This window comes from Bombus pyrosoma, linkage group LG1 (genome assembly GCF_014825855.1).
Source record: "Bombus pyrosoma isolate SC7728 linkage group LG1, ASM1482585v1, whole genome shotgun sequence".
In the NCBI taxonomy this organism is placed as follows: Eukaryota; Metazoa; Arthropoda; class Insecta; order Hymenoptera; family Apidae; genus Bombus; species Bombus pyrosoma.
In genome coordinates, this window is record NC_057770.1 from 10,050,104 (window position 1) to 10,067,672 (window position 17,569).

The window sequence follows — 17,569 nt, forward strand, 5'->3', positions numbered from 1 at the left end:
AACGTTTTGTTTTATCCCTTTCCTTTTTTTGTTAATTCTTTTACAGACATTTCATTTAGTCGTACAAAATTGTATCAAAAATCGTACAAAATATTCGTACAGAGGTACAATATCGTGAAAGTACGATACATTAGAGCTCTTATATTTTTCAACATTGATCGTCAATAATTTAAAAAGAACAAAAGAAAAATATTGGAGAAACATGTAATTATAGTACTGTTAGCTCAGGAATCTCTTATACATGGATACGGTACTTCTAAAGGGACACTCTGTACGCATGTAAAACAATATTAAAAAGTAGAAAATATAGACAAAACTATCGTTTGACAATACTAATTTTTTTCTATGAAAATCGTTATGTATTCCGAAAAATAGCATACGACACTCGATTTTAGTACGACTTCACATCGTAGTTGAATAAAAATAATTGTTGCAATTAAAAAAAGTAATAAGTACAGAAAAGCGGACATATGGGAATTTGATTGACTGGATCTAGGGTCAAATACATCGGTCCGCGCAGAGAAATTCCGTACCCCGGATTCCGAGCGAAGAAGTTACGTTTTATCATCGTCACAGAATGAAGAAGGAAACAAAATTTGTATTTGTTTCCGCATAAGAAAGAAAATTGTCCCTCTATCGCTGGCACATACGGCGAAAGTCCAACGAGGACAAACATTTTTTAATGTATAACGAATTCCAATATGGATATGGACGATTATTTTTGATTACTATTTCTCATATAGTCCTCTTTTTTTAATGAACATCCATAAGAGTGGATGCTTATTTATCATCGTAAAATTACGCAGTTATCCTTAAAAGGGAAATTCATGTTCCCTGGAAATGAGTTAAAAAATGAGATTGTTCGATGTCAAAGTAAAAACGTAAAAACCAGAAAGAGCGAAAACGAATTAACTATCGCATTATAAACTATACTACTGTGTAAAAAACGTATTTGCATTCTATGTAGAACTTACTTACGATAACAAATACAATAAATTATTAACATTGTACTCGGTATAAAATATATTTTAATATATATATTATATATATACATATATATAAATATATATATTATTATATGTATATATAATATATATATGTAATAATATTATATATATATATATTACATATATATTATATATATATTATATATATATAATATATATAATACCAAATGAGTCATAAAAACGATGAAAAATGCATGTTGATAGTTCTTACGAATTTACTTTGGTAAAAAGTATATTATTACACGCCTATAATGCTAGATATGAATAGATATATCTAACAACGGACATTCGGTGACTCGTATACTAAAGATAACTGCGTAATTATAGTCGATGCATATTATTGCGGTAGACTATACGATTAATTGATCTAATTCATCGAAGAAACTGCTACTGCGCAGTAAGATTGTCCTCGTCTATAACTCGGCTAAATTACAATTTTTTCTCCGCCCGAAAGTTTATTACTTCTTTTACTTGTTATGTTCTTTTCTGCATTTTTTAAATATATACTATTTCTACTATAATGTCAATCGACCATTTTGTTTGGGGAGAGGGGGGAACACTCGAGCGATCCAGTAATTATGGGGGGATACTGAACGTTTCTGCGCGGCCCAGGATTACTTTGCCTGGAAGATCGGACCGCGTGGTAAAACACAGCCATCACGTAAGCTTCGCACTGATTACAAAATCTCTCACGCAGCTTCTCATTCGCACACTCACCGGTCTTTCACTCTCTCTCTCGTGTACTTACAGCTCTCATCCTCTTATCGCATGTATTCCTCTTATTCGACTTAGACTAAATACAATCGTAGATTACAATTATGTACAATTAACTATTTCTTACTGTGAAAGTTCCGACGAGGCCGCGTACGAAGTAATCTCAAGAATCATCCCCGTTTTAATCCAACGTTCTTTTAATCGTTTCTTCATATTTTTTTTTTCAAGTTCTCTGCACACATACAATACACACGCATAATTCAGACATACACGCATACATAGGAGAATTCGTGTAGACAAGACAAAAAATGTTTTTTCTTCTTTACAACATCAGTCCGTTGAATTCACAGTAGATTCCATGGAGATCTTCGTCAACAACCTCGACTGTTTCTTCAATCTGTTTTCTCTTTCATCAAGGAAAAACAGACATCTGGTCGCCGCCGCGAAATGGCACGCCCGTTTTCATCTCTCGAGTATTGTTTAAGAATAAAACCGGATTATTTTTGTTTTTTCTCGAGGAGTATAAATTCTTCTCATTTAACGTAGGAGAACGTCCGTTGAAGCGAGTCCAGAACGAGTATATCTTAGAAGTCGCGCGACCACCTTGTTCCTCTCGCCGAAATGAGCGCTTTTGTTTCGTGATTCTGTTGCCGTAAGAAGGTGAAATTTATAAATGAAATTTATTAATATGAACAAAGAATAATCATCGTATATACATAAGATAATGGTAATGATTAATAATAATAATATTAATATTAATAATAATAAAATATAATAATAATAAAATAAAAAACATGATCTATAAATATCATCAACAGACTAATGCAAGTAATTCTTACATACAATTTTGTAAAAAATGTTGTATCAAGAACTATTGTATCATAGGCTTAGTGAAAACAGTTGATAAAATTCATACTCCGTACTTTATCAATTATATGTACAACTCCTATTGAAAATCTTGAACCTAAACGGATCTATCTGCAAAACAAAAAATGTTTGATCACTAATGATTTGATTATTAATATCGATCTATTTATCGAAATAGTATTATTCAGTTTAATAATATTAGTAAAATATTTGACCTGATTTAAAGCAAATACCAAAAACTTGAAGTTTTGAAGCCTACGACGACATCAGTGTTGTCTGTCTCTTTCTTAGATCTTTCCACTAAGCCAACAATACGCTGCAACAAATATGATAAAAAATTGTCTTGTAAGAATATGTAGTACCTCGATCTTCTTGGACCGTATCTCTTGGAGGAACAGTTTTTCACCTTATTACGGCAACGTGCTTTCACCGCAAGCGTGTATCGAGTCCGTTTTCTTTATCGATCGTAAAAATCATACAAGCACCGTGTGTATGTGTTCTTGTTCTCTGCTTCATTACTCCACGAGTATCATTAATTATCACCTAACTTGGCATCCCTGCGGTATACTTGTCGCGGCAGGACACGTGGAGGAGTCCCTCTGCACGGAACTATTGTTCTCCTCCTCTTCTTCTTCTTCCTCCTCTCTGGAAGATTCCTCCTCGTCTTGGCCCTTGATCTGTGGATTTCTCATCTCGTTCGAAACTTCAGGACTTCCCGGTTTCTCCCTCGTTAAACTGGACTCCTCACCGTGGACTGGCGGGCCCTTCAACTCGTAGCCCTCCTGACAGCGCGTCAATTTTAACCTAATCGGAGTGACTTTCGCCGAACGAACGTTTCTAGGTGCACTACCACCAGTATCTGGGTCGGTAGGTTGTTTCTCTTCGATGTTAGCAGCTACCGATGGGTAAACAGGCTCGTCTTTGGCCGGTTCCGGAGGTGGAGGACCTACTCTACTATCAGTCGGATGTCGTTCCTCTTCCTCCTCTTCTTCCTCATCCGTGAGCAAAATCGGTAATTCGTCTGGAGAATCATTACCCTTGCCGAGTCTTATTATTAATTTCGGAGGAGCGGTTCCACCCTCGAGGATACGTACCCTAGCTTCCTTTCTACTCGACTGTCGTTTCTTTCGTTTACCATTTCTATCCTTTTTACTTTTCCCTCTTAATTTCTCATCGTTATCGAAACCGGCCATGATCATACGCCTGAATTTCATACTCTCTCTCTTTAACTCCTCGATGCTCGGTGTACTACTAGGAATACTGCTCAACCGTTTTTTCGGCGGTCTGATCCTCGTTCTGTCATCCTGGCCACTTTCTTGGCCACCAATTATGCTGTTACCGATTTTGATCTTCAACTTCGGTGGACCACTGTTCGTAGTAGTGGTCGTGGTGGTCGTAGTCGTCGACCTACCGCCACTACTCTGCCTGCCTCTCCTACGATCCGTGTTTCCAACCGGAGCATTACCACTGGAACTAGCACCGTTAGTAGCGCTGCCCCGCCTTCTCTCGACGCTTCCCTCTTCCTCGTTAGTATCCAAGAACCCGGCAGATCTTTCTTTTCTTCGTTTCTTCTCCATGTTCGCATCGACGACTGCCTTGTAGTCTTCCCTCGTGGGTATACTGGTCATCGAGGCAACCGCTTTCGGTATTGTTATCACTGTGCGATTAATCTGTGGCATGATGATTGGTGCTGACGTAGCCAGGTTTCCACAGCCTGGCTCGTCCATATTCATATCCTGAGAACAGTACTGTCGGAGCAATTCCTTCTTTCGCATTCGTCTAAGGTTTGAGGTTCCGGAAGCGATGGAAGCACTGGTAGCGGCTGGTGTGATTATCACGGGTGCCTGCTGTGCAAGCGGTGGTACCGACGAGGTAGCAACGTAATTAGCATCCAGGAAAGGACCTTTGATCTTAACCTTCAGCTGGTTTCTGGAATCCGTTAAGGAGACTTTATTGGCGTCAACAAAGCCAGACGATGAGGCGTCTATAGTCGCATCAAAATTCGGCTTTGAACAGTCTTCTTGACCTTGTTTGATCAGCGCAGGTCCGAATTCTTTCTCGAGATCTTCTTCGATATCCGGGAGAGCAGGATCATTAGCTGAGACGCCCGTGAACGTACCCAGGAAATGATTCTCGTACGTCTGACCATGTAAGGTAGAAGAACTTGAAGCATCAAGAGTGGAATTGTATGTTCTCATATCGACAGGGCCTGGAATAAGTGGTAGGACGGTATCGAAGCTCTGTCCAGCGTTTGACTGACTTTCCACGACAACAGAATCATCATGACTTGGAGAGCAAGAGAGTCGTCTGTCTTCCAAATACTTCCTACTGCCTCCAGGACTGGAGAGTCTTGACTGAACGCTTTCTCCGGAAGCCATGACCGTGGAATCTCTTCTTTCGACTCCGGCCGTCGCGGCATCAGTCGACTTCTTTCGCTCTCTCATAGTGCGTAAATCGGCAATGTTCGCCTCACTAGTTGAATCTTCGTCGGAATCGAAGTCGTAAACCGTGCCGACTAGTTTGTTCTGAATGGAGTCGTCGTGTTGGCCGATACCCGCGCCGGAGACCAGAGAGAGTCCTGAATTTTGTCCGCTTCTACCTCGACCTCTGCCTCTTCCGCGTCCACGTCCCCTGTAACCGGAGTGTTGCGCCGAATTTTTGGCACCTCTGCCACGACCTCGCGCTCCAGGAACGTTTTTCTGGGTTTCCTGTCTCGGAGATTTTCCCGGAGACTTCCCTTGCAAAGATGTTACACGAGCAGAGGTCCTGGTAGGTTTGGAAGGTGACTTTTTTCCAGAATGTTGAGTCTTGCTGTCCGTTAGAGCTTCTTGAAGGCTCTCGACAACGGTATCGCTGGCATGACTTTCTGGTGCTACGGTGTTTAAGAAATTTATTGGCAACGAAGGTGAAGCGGTTACTTGCGTTTGTAATTGTTGTTGTGTCCTTTCTATAGGTTCTGCAGGTGGAACGGTGACTTGTGGAGGTGGTGGCGGTGGTGGTGGAGGTGGTGTGACTATCTTAGTAGGTGAAACCATGGCTGCGGTAAGCGCCATGTTGTGCGAGGAAGACGTGAATGCTGCGGTACATGGTGAAGCTTGTAGATTAAGCGAATCTTCTAGCGGTTTCACGTGTGGCAATAACGACTGAGCTCCTGGAAACGCAGCTCCAAATGCTGGCGGAAAAAGAGCTGGTCCTGGAGAAGGGTAAGGTAAAGGTGCTGCACAGGACTGTGGCGGAAATAGGCTGACCGGACCGGTACCGTAACTCGAATCCGCGTAGTATGTTGTTTCCATGGAACATGGTGGAAACGGAATGCTCGGTACATTCTTATAAGGTGGAATGGAATGATCCTCCGCGGAAGAGGCGGAAGTAATCGAAGAAGATGTAGATCTTCGAGAAGGCAAAACTTGACTTTCCGCCCACCTGGTGTCTGGACGACCGTTTATATCATTGTACGGTGAATTTTGATCGTACTCCTGCTGTCTGACAACGTCATCCTCTTTATCGAGCACCCTGTCCATCATTTCAGCAGCCTGATCCTCTTCTGATGCTGGCAAACTGATCAAATGTCTGTTCATCATTTCCATAGGATTTTCTTCAGCTATCTGTTGATCGAGTATCGTCCTTTCGTGTGGCTCTTGCTGACTATGTAGAATCGAATGTGATTGTTGCAAAAGATATTGTTCCTGGATACTCGGTGCGGTCAAATGAGTACGCGCGATAGAATCGTTCTCTGAAATAGTTTCATTGGGAAATTGATGATTGCCGTATCGACGATTCTGCGTCTCCATCAAAGCATTCAAATGTTGCACATCACTCAATTCAAAACTATTGATGCTTGGTGGAACCCATCTCTCGTCAGTCTCCGCTCGATCGAGTTTCGATCGTTCCACTAAGCTTACTTTGTTCGCCTCACGATCCTCTTCATAGGCCGCATACCTATCGTTACCGCTCGAGTAGCATGTTTTCCTCTTTTCCTCTACCGTACTCTTATTATAAGTGCTAGGACGGGTTTCATTAATAGCTACCTCTTCTTCGGAAATTTCAACATTTTTCACGTTTAGGACTGGTTCTGCAATAGGCTCGAGGATCTTTGTCTCTTTTTCTGCTTGAGTTTGAGCAAGTTGCTGTTGCTGTTGCTGCTGCTGAAGTTGCGGGGATTGTTGTGGTTGTTGCGGTTGTAGTTGCTGCGGTGGTTGTTGCTGTTGCTCGTACGTTTTTTCTATTGGTGGTTCCTCCTTTTTGATTTCGCCATCCACAGGTACTGCCTCTAATTCGAACTGACTAGAATTTGATTTTTTCGAGAGTTCCATACGCAATTTCTCAACAAGATGCAATGTTTCCCTCGCGCTATCTTCTTTCGAATCTTCCTTGAACCACAACTCATTATTAAACGAGAAACTTAATGGTACACCCCGTTCTTCCGCATCTCTTGATATACCAAATCCATCTTCATTCACTATTTCTTCTGTTAACATATCCTGGTCAAAATCAAACAATTCCGAAACACTCGCATCTTTACCATGTTGTGGAGAGAAAATTGATCTATTTGCAGATTTTCGTCGTTTTTGATGTTCTTTTTCAGAATTTTCAACTCTTTCCAAAACAGATTTGACATTGTCATCTTTGTTACTTTCTTTCTGCACATTGTCTTCCACGGGAACAGGCTGAGGTTCGATATTCTGAGGTGGTTCGACACTTCGTTGTTCGACAATTTCCTCCAGGTTCTTCGTTTGATTCCGATCCGTTTTCTTCTTTCCAGCTATAACTTTTTCAACTTCTGGTACCTCAGAAGTATCCTTCTTTATTATCTCTTCCTCCACTTGTTCTTCCGATTTTGGTTTCTCAATAATAATATCGCTCTCGTTAATATGGTTTTTACGATCTTCGTTTTTCACAGCTTCTTTCATTTGTTGACTTTCTTCCACGGATCCCTTCTCTTCCTTTTCCTCGTCACAAGTAATTTTCTCAACTTTCACCTCCGAATTTTTACTCTTAGACAGTTTATCGTGATGTTCACGTTTCTCCAACAATTTATCTAATCCCCTCAATGATTTTTTCGGACTGTCCCTTTCCGCTCTACGCTGTTTCATCTCTTCCTCCAAAATATTGATCGCGTCCTTGCCTCCAATCTTTTTAACTTTCTTCTCTTCGTTCTTTGAAGAATTGTCAGTGCATTCGTTAGTTTTTCCTTGATCAACAATCTTTGGTTCGTCTTTCCTACTCTCCTCTTCGTTTTTCTTTTCTACTATCTTGACGGGTTGTTTGTCGGTTAACCGTTTCTCCGGTTTCTTGATCGTTTCTTTCCCACTCTTTTCATCCTTCGCGACAGACTCGTTCGGTTTTCGCTTTCTGCTTTCGGACTTGGTCTTCTTATCTTCTTTCCTTGGCAAGGACTGCTGCTTACTAGCTTGACCCGACTTTTTGGGAGGTCTGGACCCAGAAACACTTCTTGGCCCATCATGATCTCCAGACCCAATGAGCAGATCCTCATTAGTCTCTGTTCCTGCTGTTGCGACTCCTGCTGTTGTTGGTTGCTTTTGTTTGTTGTCTCTTTGATCCTGCTTCTTGACAGTTGCTTCTTGTTGTTGTGTCTGTGGCTGTTGTTGTTCTTTAGAGGTTCTACGAGATTCCTCTCTCTCAGTAGGCGGCTGAAACTCAGGTCCCCGCCGCCCGTCGGAAGTTTTAAGCTTCTTCTCGGGCAGCTTCTTGAGTTTCCGCCCTGAAATTTGTTTTCTTTCAGCATCTTGTTGTTCTGGTGACGTTTTATTAGACTGTTGCCTTCTATTTGCTGTGCTTGAAATTGTAATCGGTTTACTTTTCGTTCTGTTACCAGTATCACTTTCAGAGGAAGTAGAACAAGAAGAACCGTCCATCAATTCATCTGAGAATTTCCTACGTTCTGGATTTTCGGAATCACTGCTACTTTCTGAGGAACTACTACAACTATTACTACTACTGCTGCTATCGCTGTTGCTTGAAAGCACCGACGACTTTCGTTCGCTCGGTTTTCTAGGTCTTCTCGGGCGACTCTCCTTCGAGATGATTTCCTCTTTCCTGGAGGACGATTCTTCTTTCTTCGAAATCAATTCGTCCTTTCTGGATGAAACTTCCTCTTTTCTAGAGGATGAGGAAGAAGAAGATGAAGAAGAGGATGAAGATGACGAGGAGGATGAGGAAGATGACGACGATGAAGATGATGAGGATGTTTCTTCTTTTCGTGAAGGAAGTTCTTCTTTTCTGGAAGAATCGTCCTTTTTAATTTCCTTCCTTTTTCCTGCTTCTGGAGATTCCTTTTTCGATCTTCCGTCAAGCGTCTCCTGTTCGATTTGCTGCGTAGTCTTAGTACCCATGCCACTTTTGATGTGTTCGGCGGCCTTCTTGGCAGCTTGTCTTTGCGGCACATACGCCAAAATCTCTGTTCCATCTTCTTTATCGAAATCATATACATCATTATTTTTAGTTTCCTTCGACTGTTTGTTTTCTCTCTGTTTTTTATTAGGGGTTTTGTCTTTTGATTGTTTCGACGAGGAACATTTCGGAAGTTCCTCGACAGGAGACTTAATTACTTCTGGGGTAGATTCAGGCACCGAATTGTCTTTTTTGCCTTGCTGTGTGCGTTGCATGATTTCCGAAGCTTTCTTCGCAGCTTGTCTCTGTGGAACGATTAATGCGGAAGGTATATATTCTTTCTTTTTAGAGCCAGCTTTATTTTGATTCTCTTTATTCTTCGATCCTGTATTATGATACGTTGATTCGACATGTCTGGGATCTTTGCCAAAACTTTTTTGTGAATTTTTTGACAAATTTGCCGCGGAAAACTCTTTCACCGCTGCTTTTGTGATTAAAACCGCAGAATGAGATGCATGTTCTTGGGAGTCAGAGTCAGTATCTGAATAAATAGTGGAAGCGGTAAAATGCTTCGTTGCGCCACCGCTTAACATTAACAGTTCGTCGCTTTCACTACCAGAAGCACTTCCTAATTCTTTCTCCATATGTTCGAGCGTATGCGATCTACTATTCACAAGCTTTTCATTTTCACTGTTATCCCTAAGCGCCGAATGCAATTTATCAGCCGATTGAACAGTCTTTTTCGTTTTTCTTCGCGATAGTTTAGTTTTCGTCGAAACGTTAGTTTCTTCTTCCGTACTCGACTCAGTTTTCGATTTTTCGGTTGTCTTCACCTTAGCCGCGTCCGTTTCACTACTACTGACAGATGATAGATCACTGCCATAAAGAGTCTTTCTTCGGACGGAGCCGTTGAAGTATAACTTTTTACTAGAGGCACCATTAAAATCTTGTTGTTGTTGCTGTTGTTGCTGCTGCTGAGTCTTCTTCTCTTCACTAGTCGGAGAGTCTATACCAGCGATTCTGGCAATAATTGTGTCAAAGTCGTGAGTGTGATCCTCCGAGTCAGGGTGGGAATATAATCGGTCGTATATCGAAGGTCCATGATTTGCTTCCATTACAGCAGCGGCTGCTGACGGTGGTAAAGGTGGACCAGACATTACTAAAGCTTGCTTGTGGAAAGTCTGCTCTCGTAATCTGAGGAAGGTTCGACACAGTTTTTCTCTTCTGCCAACCATGTAACATAGGTTTCGAACTCTTTCCAGATCTTGGCGCAATTGCACGAATGTCCTCATCTTTTCAAGATCTGCTGCTTGTCCTTGATTACGCGATCCACTACCCGAAAGTTCTCCACAACGCGGTGCCAAAAGCGGTTTGTTATGACCGGCCTATAAAATTAAATGAAAAAATTAAGAAAAAATAAATTTAATATAAGAAAGCTGTTCACTTATTTCATTTATGATTTTCCGCTTATTCTCGATATAAATGTTGACTTTATAAAGAAACAACGCTAAAATTAGTGAAACGAAATAGAATGTTTAAATAGGGTGTAGGAAAAAATAAATTTAAACAAGTAATTCAAACATATTAAATCAATAAATCAAATTACTTTTATAATTATAATCTTAAATAGAAAAATCGTAGATTAATAACAATCATTAGTACAGAAGCACATAGTAAACAACAAAAAATTATTATTAGTTTCAACTAATATGTGATGTTTTCAAATCTTACTTACCCTTCTTTTGAGCTTCCAATAATTATAAATATAAACAATGCCATCAGGATCGACATCTAACTGCTGCGAAGCGATATCCTTTAAACTCACATGTTTGTCAAATTCTGCTTCGATTTCTTGTAGTCTAATGTAAAATAGACGAAAATTTATAATAAATATAGGAAGTTGATAAGGAAAAATTAACGAAATGGTGATTAAACACATACTTTGCAGCACGTGCTTGATTTTTCTCTTCAGAAGTCATGTCTTTTCTCTTACGTCTTCTAGACTCCGCATCTTCGGAATCTGATCCTGCTTTGTCAGCTCCACTTCCTATAGTGCTTCCAGTACCTTGAACTTTATCTTTTGTATTTGTTCTACTATGTTTCTGGCAGTAAGACTGTAAATAAAATTTACATTAATATTCACATTATTATTCTTTAATACCAAAAAATTGTAATAATAATTAATAATTTAGTACTTTTTGAATTAATATTTTCGATTATTTGATAAATTCTATCTTCTTCTATATTTATATTGCAAAAAAGCATTTTATTTTTTTATAATGTTTAAAATAATTGTTTATTGAATAGTACCCTTAATTTTACTCCATCGTCTGCCATTTCATCTTCAATGATTGCCTTCATCTCTAAGCCATATTTGAAGGCACACGTTACGTGATACGCTGTCTTACACGTCTTTATACTGCACTGGATGCAAGCACCGACCCTCTCTCGACACAATACACATATTAAGGCCCATCGACTTTGCTGTAAATAAAAATTTATTATGTGAACTTAAAATTTTTACTTTTCTTTCTATAAAATTTATATTGAACATATATGTATATATATTTTTCATATACCGGAATGCTGGATATTTTAGTAATAGGCTCCATTCTTTCGACACAACCAATGCTGACTTCTGGGATCCATAAAGCACAAGAAACATGAGCCCATTTTTGGCCACTACGAGTACACTTCATAGCACCACCTTTGTTAGGACAAAGAACACAATCTGGTCGTTGACTTAGAGAACAAGTTCTGCATAGCCATGAACCATCTGGTATTGAAGTAATTCCATAACATGCTTGATGTACACATATATTGCAGCAGTCACAAAATACCATTTCATTTCCTTCCTCAGAATCAGGCTAACAAAATAATTTTTATTACTATTCAGTATTATTAATCCTGTTTTATGAAATTAATCAGAAGATACTTACAGATCTGCAAACATCGCAAATCACATTTTCATCATACTCAATACCAAGACCTTCCTCATTTTTGACTATAGTTTGTATTCTTTCCCAACAACGAACTTCCAGTTCTTCTATCACACGTTCCAATTGTGATTCCGTAATAGGCAATTGTCCAGCCTAAAATTATAATGCAATTATAAATTATAAAATTATATAATAAAACTATGCAATTTTGAATAAACATTTACTTTCATATTTTGGCGGTAAAAAATAAAATTATTATACTATATAGAGTTTTATTATTCATATCCATTAAATCTACTAAAATAAAACAGTAAATGACAAATATAGATTATTTATTCAATCAAATAAGAAATTTTTATTGACTTATTTAATGAAATGTTATGTGATGAAAACTAGTCAATTTCAAGTATACCTGTGCACGTTCACCATTTAATACGTCCAACCAAGCAATATCAGTATCATCAAGGTCATAGGCACAAGCTTTTTCTGCTCGTGCTGGAGTTGTGCTTAAATGATGATCTTCAGGGTTGAAATAATCATCACGAGATATCCTTACGAATTTTTTAGGTCTATAAAAATTTTATCATTGAAGAAAATTACTAAAAGACTGTATTCATTTATATTATGTTAATTATAGTTATTAATATATAAAGTGATACATGTCCAAAATTAAACTAAAAATCAGGAATAAGAATCACATTTCCATTAAATATAAATTATTTTCTAACCAAATATAGAATAGACATTAGGTTTCAAATAATTTTTAAAATATTAACATTTCTTTTTAGAAAAATAAGATCAGTGGTTTCTTAAAGCATTCTATTAACTCTATGAAACCTCCAAGTTTATATTTTAATATACAAAAAGGATTTTTCTCTTGTAGTAGTACTTGCTACAGTACAGCAATTACCACGTAGATAATAACAATAGTATTGTAAATTATAAGTAACATTATAATAATTGTTTCCAACAGAATTATTTATTAAATTCAATATAACTATTGAATATCTATCATATTCAAAACTTAGTTATTTTCAGACATATTTAAAGAAGATACAATAAACCATAAATATGACTTACAATTTAAATTCACTGTGCTGCTTTATAGGTGTAGCTTGTGTGATAGTGACTGTTGGTTCTGGAAGGGAGTCTGGGTTGACAGGTACTTGAACACCTCTCTCCCATTCTTGCTTCCATTGATCAGTAATAACCCAATATTCATTGGGACTTAGTGGCTCACTGTCAGGTAATTTCATTGCGCTAATCAAATCCTTACGAAATAATTCTGCAGGAGCCTCAGCAGAGGAGCGATTATATATACTAGAGATTTTAATGTCACAGAGTGGTCTGGGGGTCCAGGATGCCCCTCCTTGACTGGACGACGCCATCGTCTCCTCCTCTTCTGAGGGCCCCATGGTAGCTGCCAGCGACGACGAACCCGACGCTGGAACCAGCCTGCATTTGCGCCTTTTGATTGCGCCTGGGCAAGACGCCAAATCATTGTCGTTTCTATTTATTCGTTTGCCTCGCTGTGCCATTCTACTATACCAAGTGAGCTAGCGGTACGTGGCACGTGCAGGTGAGCCGCGCACACCCTAAAACATTTCATTATTGTAAATTAAATGAACGATAAAAAAAATTTGAAGCAAAGGTATTTATTTAATTACTCACTACATAGTCGTCCATGTATTTATTATCTAGAAAGCGGATTCCTCTTGGAGCTGCAACAACAAAAATATAATTGTGGCTTTAATCTAGTTAAAAGAAAAGCTAAAAAAATGTAATCAAAACTTCTTCAAATAATTATCAACTATGTCTTAACACCAAATATGATTCCCTGTGCAAAATTAATTAAAATATTACATAAAATAAAACTTCCATGCTTAGATACAACAAATAGAGTATATCACATTAAAATGAAAACAAAGCAACATATAAAATCAACAATTTATGCATTACATTGTATAAATTTAAATTAATAACTGTTTGCAAAGAAATAATGGAAAAAAAGAATCAAATCCAGTAAAAGTAGTACATAAATGCAATTATAATACACAGCAGTAACTGCATAGAAAAAAATATATAGAATACGATCATTGAAACATATTTCATACGATACACATTGTAATAATGTTCATCAATTAAGTAGAAATGTATTATTACATATAATAAAAATATGAAAGTGACTATAGATAAAGAATTGATATTACACAGAGATCATAACTGTAAGACACAAAGCATTCCTTCGCAAACTGAATTTCCAAAGATAACATTTGAGATTAGAACTATTCGATAACACAAATTGACAATTCTACTAATTAGCACACATTAAGATGTTTATATCAGAATTCTAATAATGCAGACACGTTTGAGAGCATAACACTCGGACAAAAGGACTGATGGTATAGACCGATTGTATTGCAGGGGGTCTGCGGCCGTTGATCCTCGATGGCCGCCGCGGAGAGGTTATAAATGGGGCAGTCCAGCAGGAAAAGTTATTATTCGAATGAAATAGTTTTCCCGTAACGTAACAAGGCGTCGAGTAGTTGGAAAAACACAATAAACTTGGTGAAACTGATCGCCGTGGCGGGTGGCATGTAAACATTGCGACGAAGTTACTCCGCGGCGACGCTCGAGCGGCGCCGAGGCTCGACCGTGAACGATCGCTGTATGACTTTCGATGACTCGACACGAGGAAGTCGAGGTTCGCGGTCGAGAATAGGCGTCTAGAAGAAGATCGGGCGGAGAGTCGAAAATGCTCACGGGTCCATTGGGCTGGTGGTGCTCCTGCTGGCCGACAACATTGACAATACAGATGGCGACAGGCTCGACTCGCACACGAATCTCGATACACACGTATACACATCTGAACGCACACGCAGCCGAATTTCAATACACATGCACAGAAATGTAAGTAAATACGCACACGCGACGTAAGAACACAGGTATGCACGAACGTGAATATATACGCACACGATGTTGATACGAACACGCGAGCACAAGTTCGACACGCACACGTAAACATGAACACGCACGCGCGCGCAAGAGAGAGCAAGAACGAAAGAGACAGAAAAAGATAGAAATGGTCGGAAGGCAGTAAATGCCTTATTATTGATCTATCGACGGAGAGGGTGATTTCGCGCGCGATGATGCACGTGACAAATAATAGCCGGTATGTCTGATCGTGAATGATCGAATTATTCTTCGATCGGTAGCTCCGAGATGGCAGTAGTCCGAGTACGCCTCTGTCACGGCAGCCTAACCAAGATGTCCTCATTAGCAATTCGAGTCGCAGCCGCGACCAGCTCGGTTTTACTCACTTCGTGGCCCGAGGGCTCCTGTCGAGCTCACTCGACGCCCTCAAATAGCCTCCGTAAGGACACCCGATGGCTTTCTTCCTCGCGCGGTGCACCGAATCGATATTGTATTTACATTAATGTGGATACTGCTGTTTGGCGCCATCATGCCTAAAAAAATAACTGTCTGTGCGCGGAGTCACGTGACCCTGCGACACGGTAAGATCCCACGATTGCTTTTATCCATAAGCCACTATGAGCTCTGGAAACTGAGCAGAATAAGAATTTGTGGAATAAGTTATCACGAATGTTTCTAATAAACGTTGCTTTATTTTAGTTAAAATCCACTAAGAATTAAATAAAGAAACATCGGTTTTTTATTTAATAAAAATTCATGTTATAAGTGCAATTTTTAAATATTTTCTTCATTTAGCATTTATGTATAACGTTTACTAATGTGTTTTGCGAATGAACTCTTTTTTTCGTCAGTTAAATTAGAATTCAAAAAGAATTTAAATGGAGAGGAGAAAAAAGCTATATTATTTAAACAATTTATTCCTAGAAATGTTTTACACAATAAGCCACTATATCATCTAGGATTTTTGTTAACTAACTATTTTACGATGTACCCGTAAAGTAACTAGTACCATGGTCATATAAACAGGTCTCGACACCCACTAGGGAAAGCCGTCCGAAAATTGAATCATGAAAACTCAACATGGAAAGCAACAGAGTTCTCGTTTTTGCAAGATAGACAAGGAAGAGTAAAGTATCTCTGCCTCTGATTGAGACATTCGTGGCATATCACACATGCGCAGAACACGAACCTTCTTGTCTTCCAAGTTGATTTTTCACGACTCAATTTTCGGACGGTTTTCCCTATACTTTAGTATCTGAGTTCCGAGATTTGTTTATGTGATCGTAACTAGTATTGCTACAAATCTTAAGAACTAATTTTGATGCTTGACTTATGTTCATTTGATAGTAGATAATTGCTATAATAAATAGACACATATGTATTTATACGGAATAATTTAAAATATTTAACATATTAAAACATTCATCTTTTTCTTTCTTTTGTAAAAAAATATTTAATCCCTTTTTTTAACTTTTTTGAACATATTATGCATGTTTTATAACATAGGATTTTCTTAAAATTCAAATAGCATTTAATAGCAGCTTTTTTATTGTGCTAAGGTTATAGTAAAGGGTTTGAGTACAATTTTATTTATTTTTAATATGTTGTTACAGGATCCAAAAACAAACTAAAATAACAATATTTTTCAGGAATCATTTATACATTATTGATGTACAATAACATTTATAAAATTATTTATTGGCAGCTAATAATATATAAAATTCTATAAGTCCTACAAGGAATATTTCTTATTTTTTCCATATTCCAGTGATAGATACCTACAAAACAATAATAGGAGTCTTTTCAGAGAAAAAATACTATTTTTATTGTTCTACTTTTAGAAACGAAAAAAAGGAATATTCTGTAGTTGGTTTACAGCAATTTAAAATAAACAGACCATTAAATCGTAAATCAATTTGCCATGTTTATGTTATGAAGGTTATATTGACATTAGTATAAAAGATGGAACAGGTATTTTATGGAACATCTTTTTTCTATTATTGTTGAAAATTTTATAATATAATAATTTATTATTTTTAGGATTTGAAGGCGAAAATCGATCAGGCTTGTCGAACAGCCGAAGAATTTACAAAACTTTATTATGAAAGTTTAGATAAACGCAGATATGTAAGTAATTTTAATACTGTTTAAAATTGTTATTTTATATAAATTAAACAACGAAATCCAAAAAGTTAAAAGAAATAAAACAAATAAATTTACAGAATATATATCATATTTATTTTAGCTTATATCAAGGTTATATTTGGATACTGCGACTTTAATATGGAATGGGAATGGTATTGAAGGCAAAGATAACATACAGAAATTTTGGACAGATTTGCCACCTTCAGATCATTCTATTTTTACTTTAGATGCTCAACCAATAACGGGTAAATAGATCTATATGTTGTACAATATATGTTTTAAATACCTTCAATTTTTGTTATCCTTAGTTATAAATTTATATGCTTTCATAACATTGCTTTTCTTTCATTATATTTTGAACAAAAATTGCTATTGAATATTAAATATATATAAATATATTTAATTATGGTATTAGGTCCTGAGGTGGCAGATCAATTAACATTTCTTGTAAAAGTTGGAGGGCAAGTAAAGTATGACGATAAAACATCGAAACCATTTAACCAAAGCTTCTTAATTGCAGCTATGGGAGATAAGTGGAAAATTGTAAGCGATTGTTTCCGAGTACAAGAAGCAATAGAAAATGTAAATTGAAATATAAAATAAGTTAATTTA

At 37.7% G+C, this 17,569-nt stretch overlaps 2 protein-coding genes and 1 long non-coding RNA gene across 12 annotated transcripts; 2 read left to right on the forward strand and 1 right to left on the reverse strand.

Moving 5' to 3' along the window:
- The first annotated feature begins 1,535 nt into the window (after window positions 1-1,535).
- Window positions 1,536-13,360, forward strand: LOC122569411. The gene is made up of 3 exons (XR_006317444.1): window positions 1,536-1,668; window positions 12,987-13,124; window positions 13,220-13,360. It is a non-coding gene; the product is annotated as an uncharacterized LOC122569411 (long non-coding RNA).
- Window positions 2,031-15,619, reverse strand: LOC122569315 (PHD finger protein rhinoceros-like). 10 transcript variants are annotated; one of them, XR_006317413.1, is made up of 12 exons: window positions 14,642-15,619; window positions 13,550-13,599; window positions 12,959-13,473; window positions 12,291-12,447; window positions 11,879-12,031; window positions 11,519-11,806; window positions 11,250-11,423; window positions 10,881-11,053; window positions 10,675-10,798; window positions 2,995-10,324; window positions 2,804-2,904; window positions 2,031-2,699 (listed from the first exon to the last, which is right to left on the reverse strand). XR_006317413.1 is itself a non-coding variant. In XM_043730204.1 (11 exons), the coding sequence occupies exons 4-11, from the start codon at window positions 13,414-13,416 to the stop codon at window positions 3,128-3,130; spliced, it is 8,724 nt and encodes a 2,907-aa protein (XP_043586139.1). In that variant the 5' UTR covers window positions 13,417-13,473; window positions 13,550-13,599; window positions 14,642-15,136; window positions 15,199-15,619; the 3' UTR covers window positions 2,031-3,127. The 10 variants fall into 10 exon arrangements, 4 of the variants coding, with proteins under 4 accessions (XP_043586139.1, XP_043586117.1, XP_043586126.1 ...); XR_006317410.1 differs by having other exon boundaries at window positions 2,031-2,365; window positions 2,645-2,699; window positions 2,804-10,324; XR_006317411.1 differs by having other exon boundaries at window positions 2,031-2,904.
- Window positions 15,620-16,063: 444 nt separating this feature from the next.
- LOC122569400 (NTF2-related export protein) lies at window positions 16,064-17,569 on the forward strand. The gene is made up of 5 exons (XM_043730392.1): window positions 16,064-16,384; window positions 16,462-16,783; window positions 16,853-16,939; window positions 17,058-17,202; window positions 17,373-17,569. Exons 2-5 carry the CDS (start codon window positions 16,775-16,777, stop codon window positions 17,546-17,548), a joined length of 417 nt encoding a protein of 138 aa, XP_043586327.1. The 5' UTR covers window positions 16,064-16,384; window positions 16,462-16,774; the 3' UTR covers window positions 17,549-17,569.

Coding starts and splice junctions, on each gene's coding strand:
- LOC122569315 (XM_043730204.1), bottom strand. CDS start 13,416: ATGGCACAGCGAGGCAAACGAATAAATAGAAACGACAATGATTTGGCG. Junction 11,424..11,518: donor CTAAAATATCCAGCATTCCG/GTATATGAAAAA, acceptor TTTTATTTACAG/CAAAGTCGATGGGCCTTAAT. Junction 10,799..10,880: donor AATCAAGCACGTGCTGCAAA/GTATGTGTTTAA, acceptor ATTTTACATTAG/ACTACAAGAAATCGAAGCAG.
- LOC122569400 (XM_043730392.1), top strand. Junction 16,940..17,057: donor GTTTAGATAAACGCAGATAT/GTAAGTAATTTT, acceptor TATTTATTTTAG/CTTATATCAAGGTTATATTT. Junction 17,203..17,372: donor AGATGCTCAACCAATAACGG/GTAAATAGATCT, acceptor TTATGGTATTAG/GTCCTGAGGTGGCAGATCAA.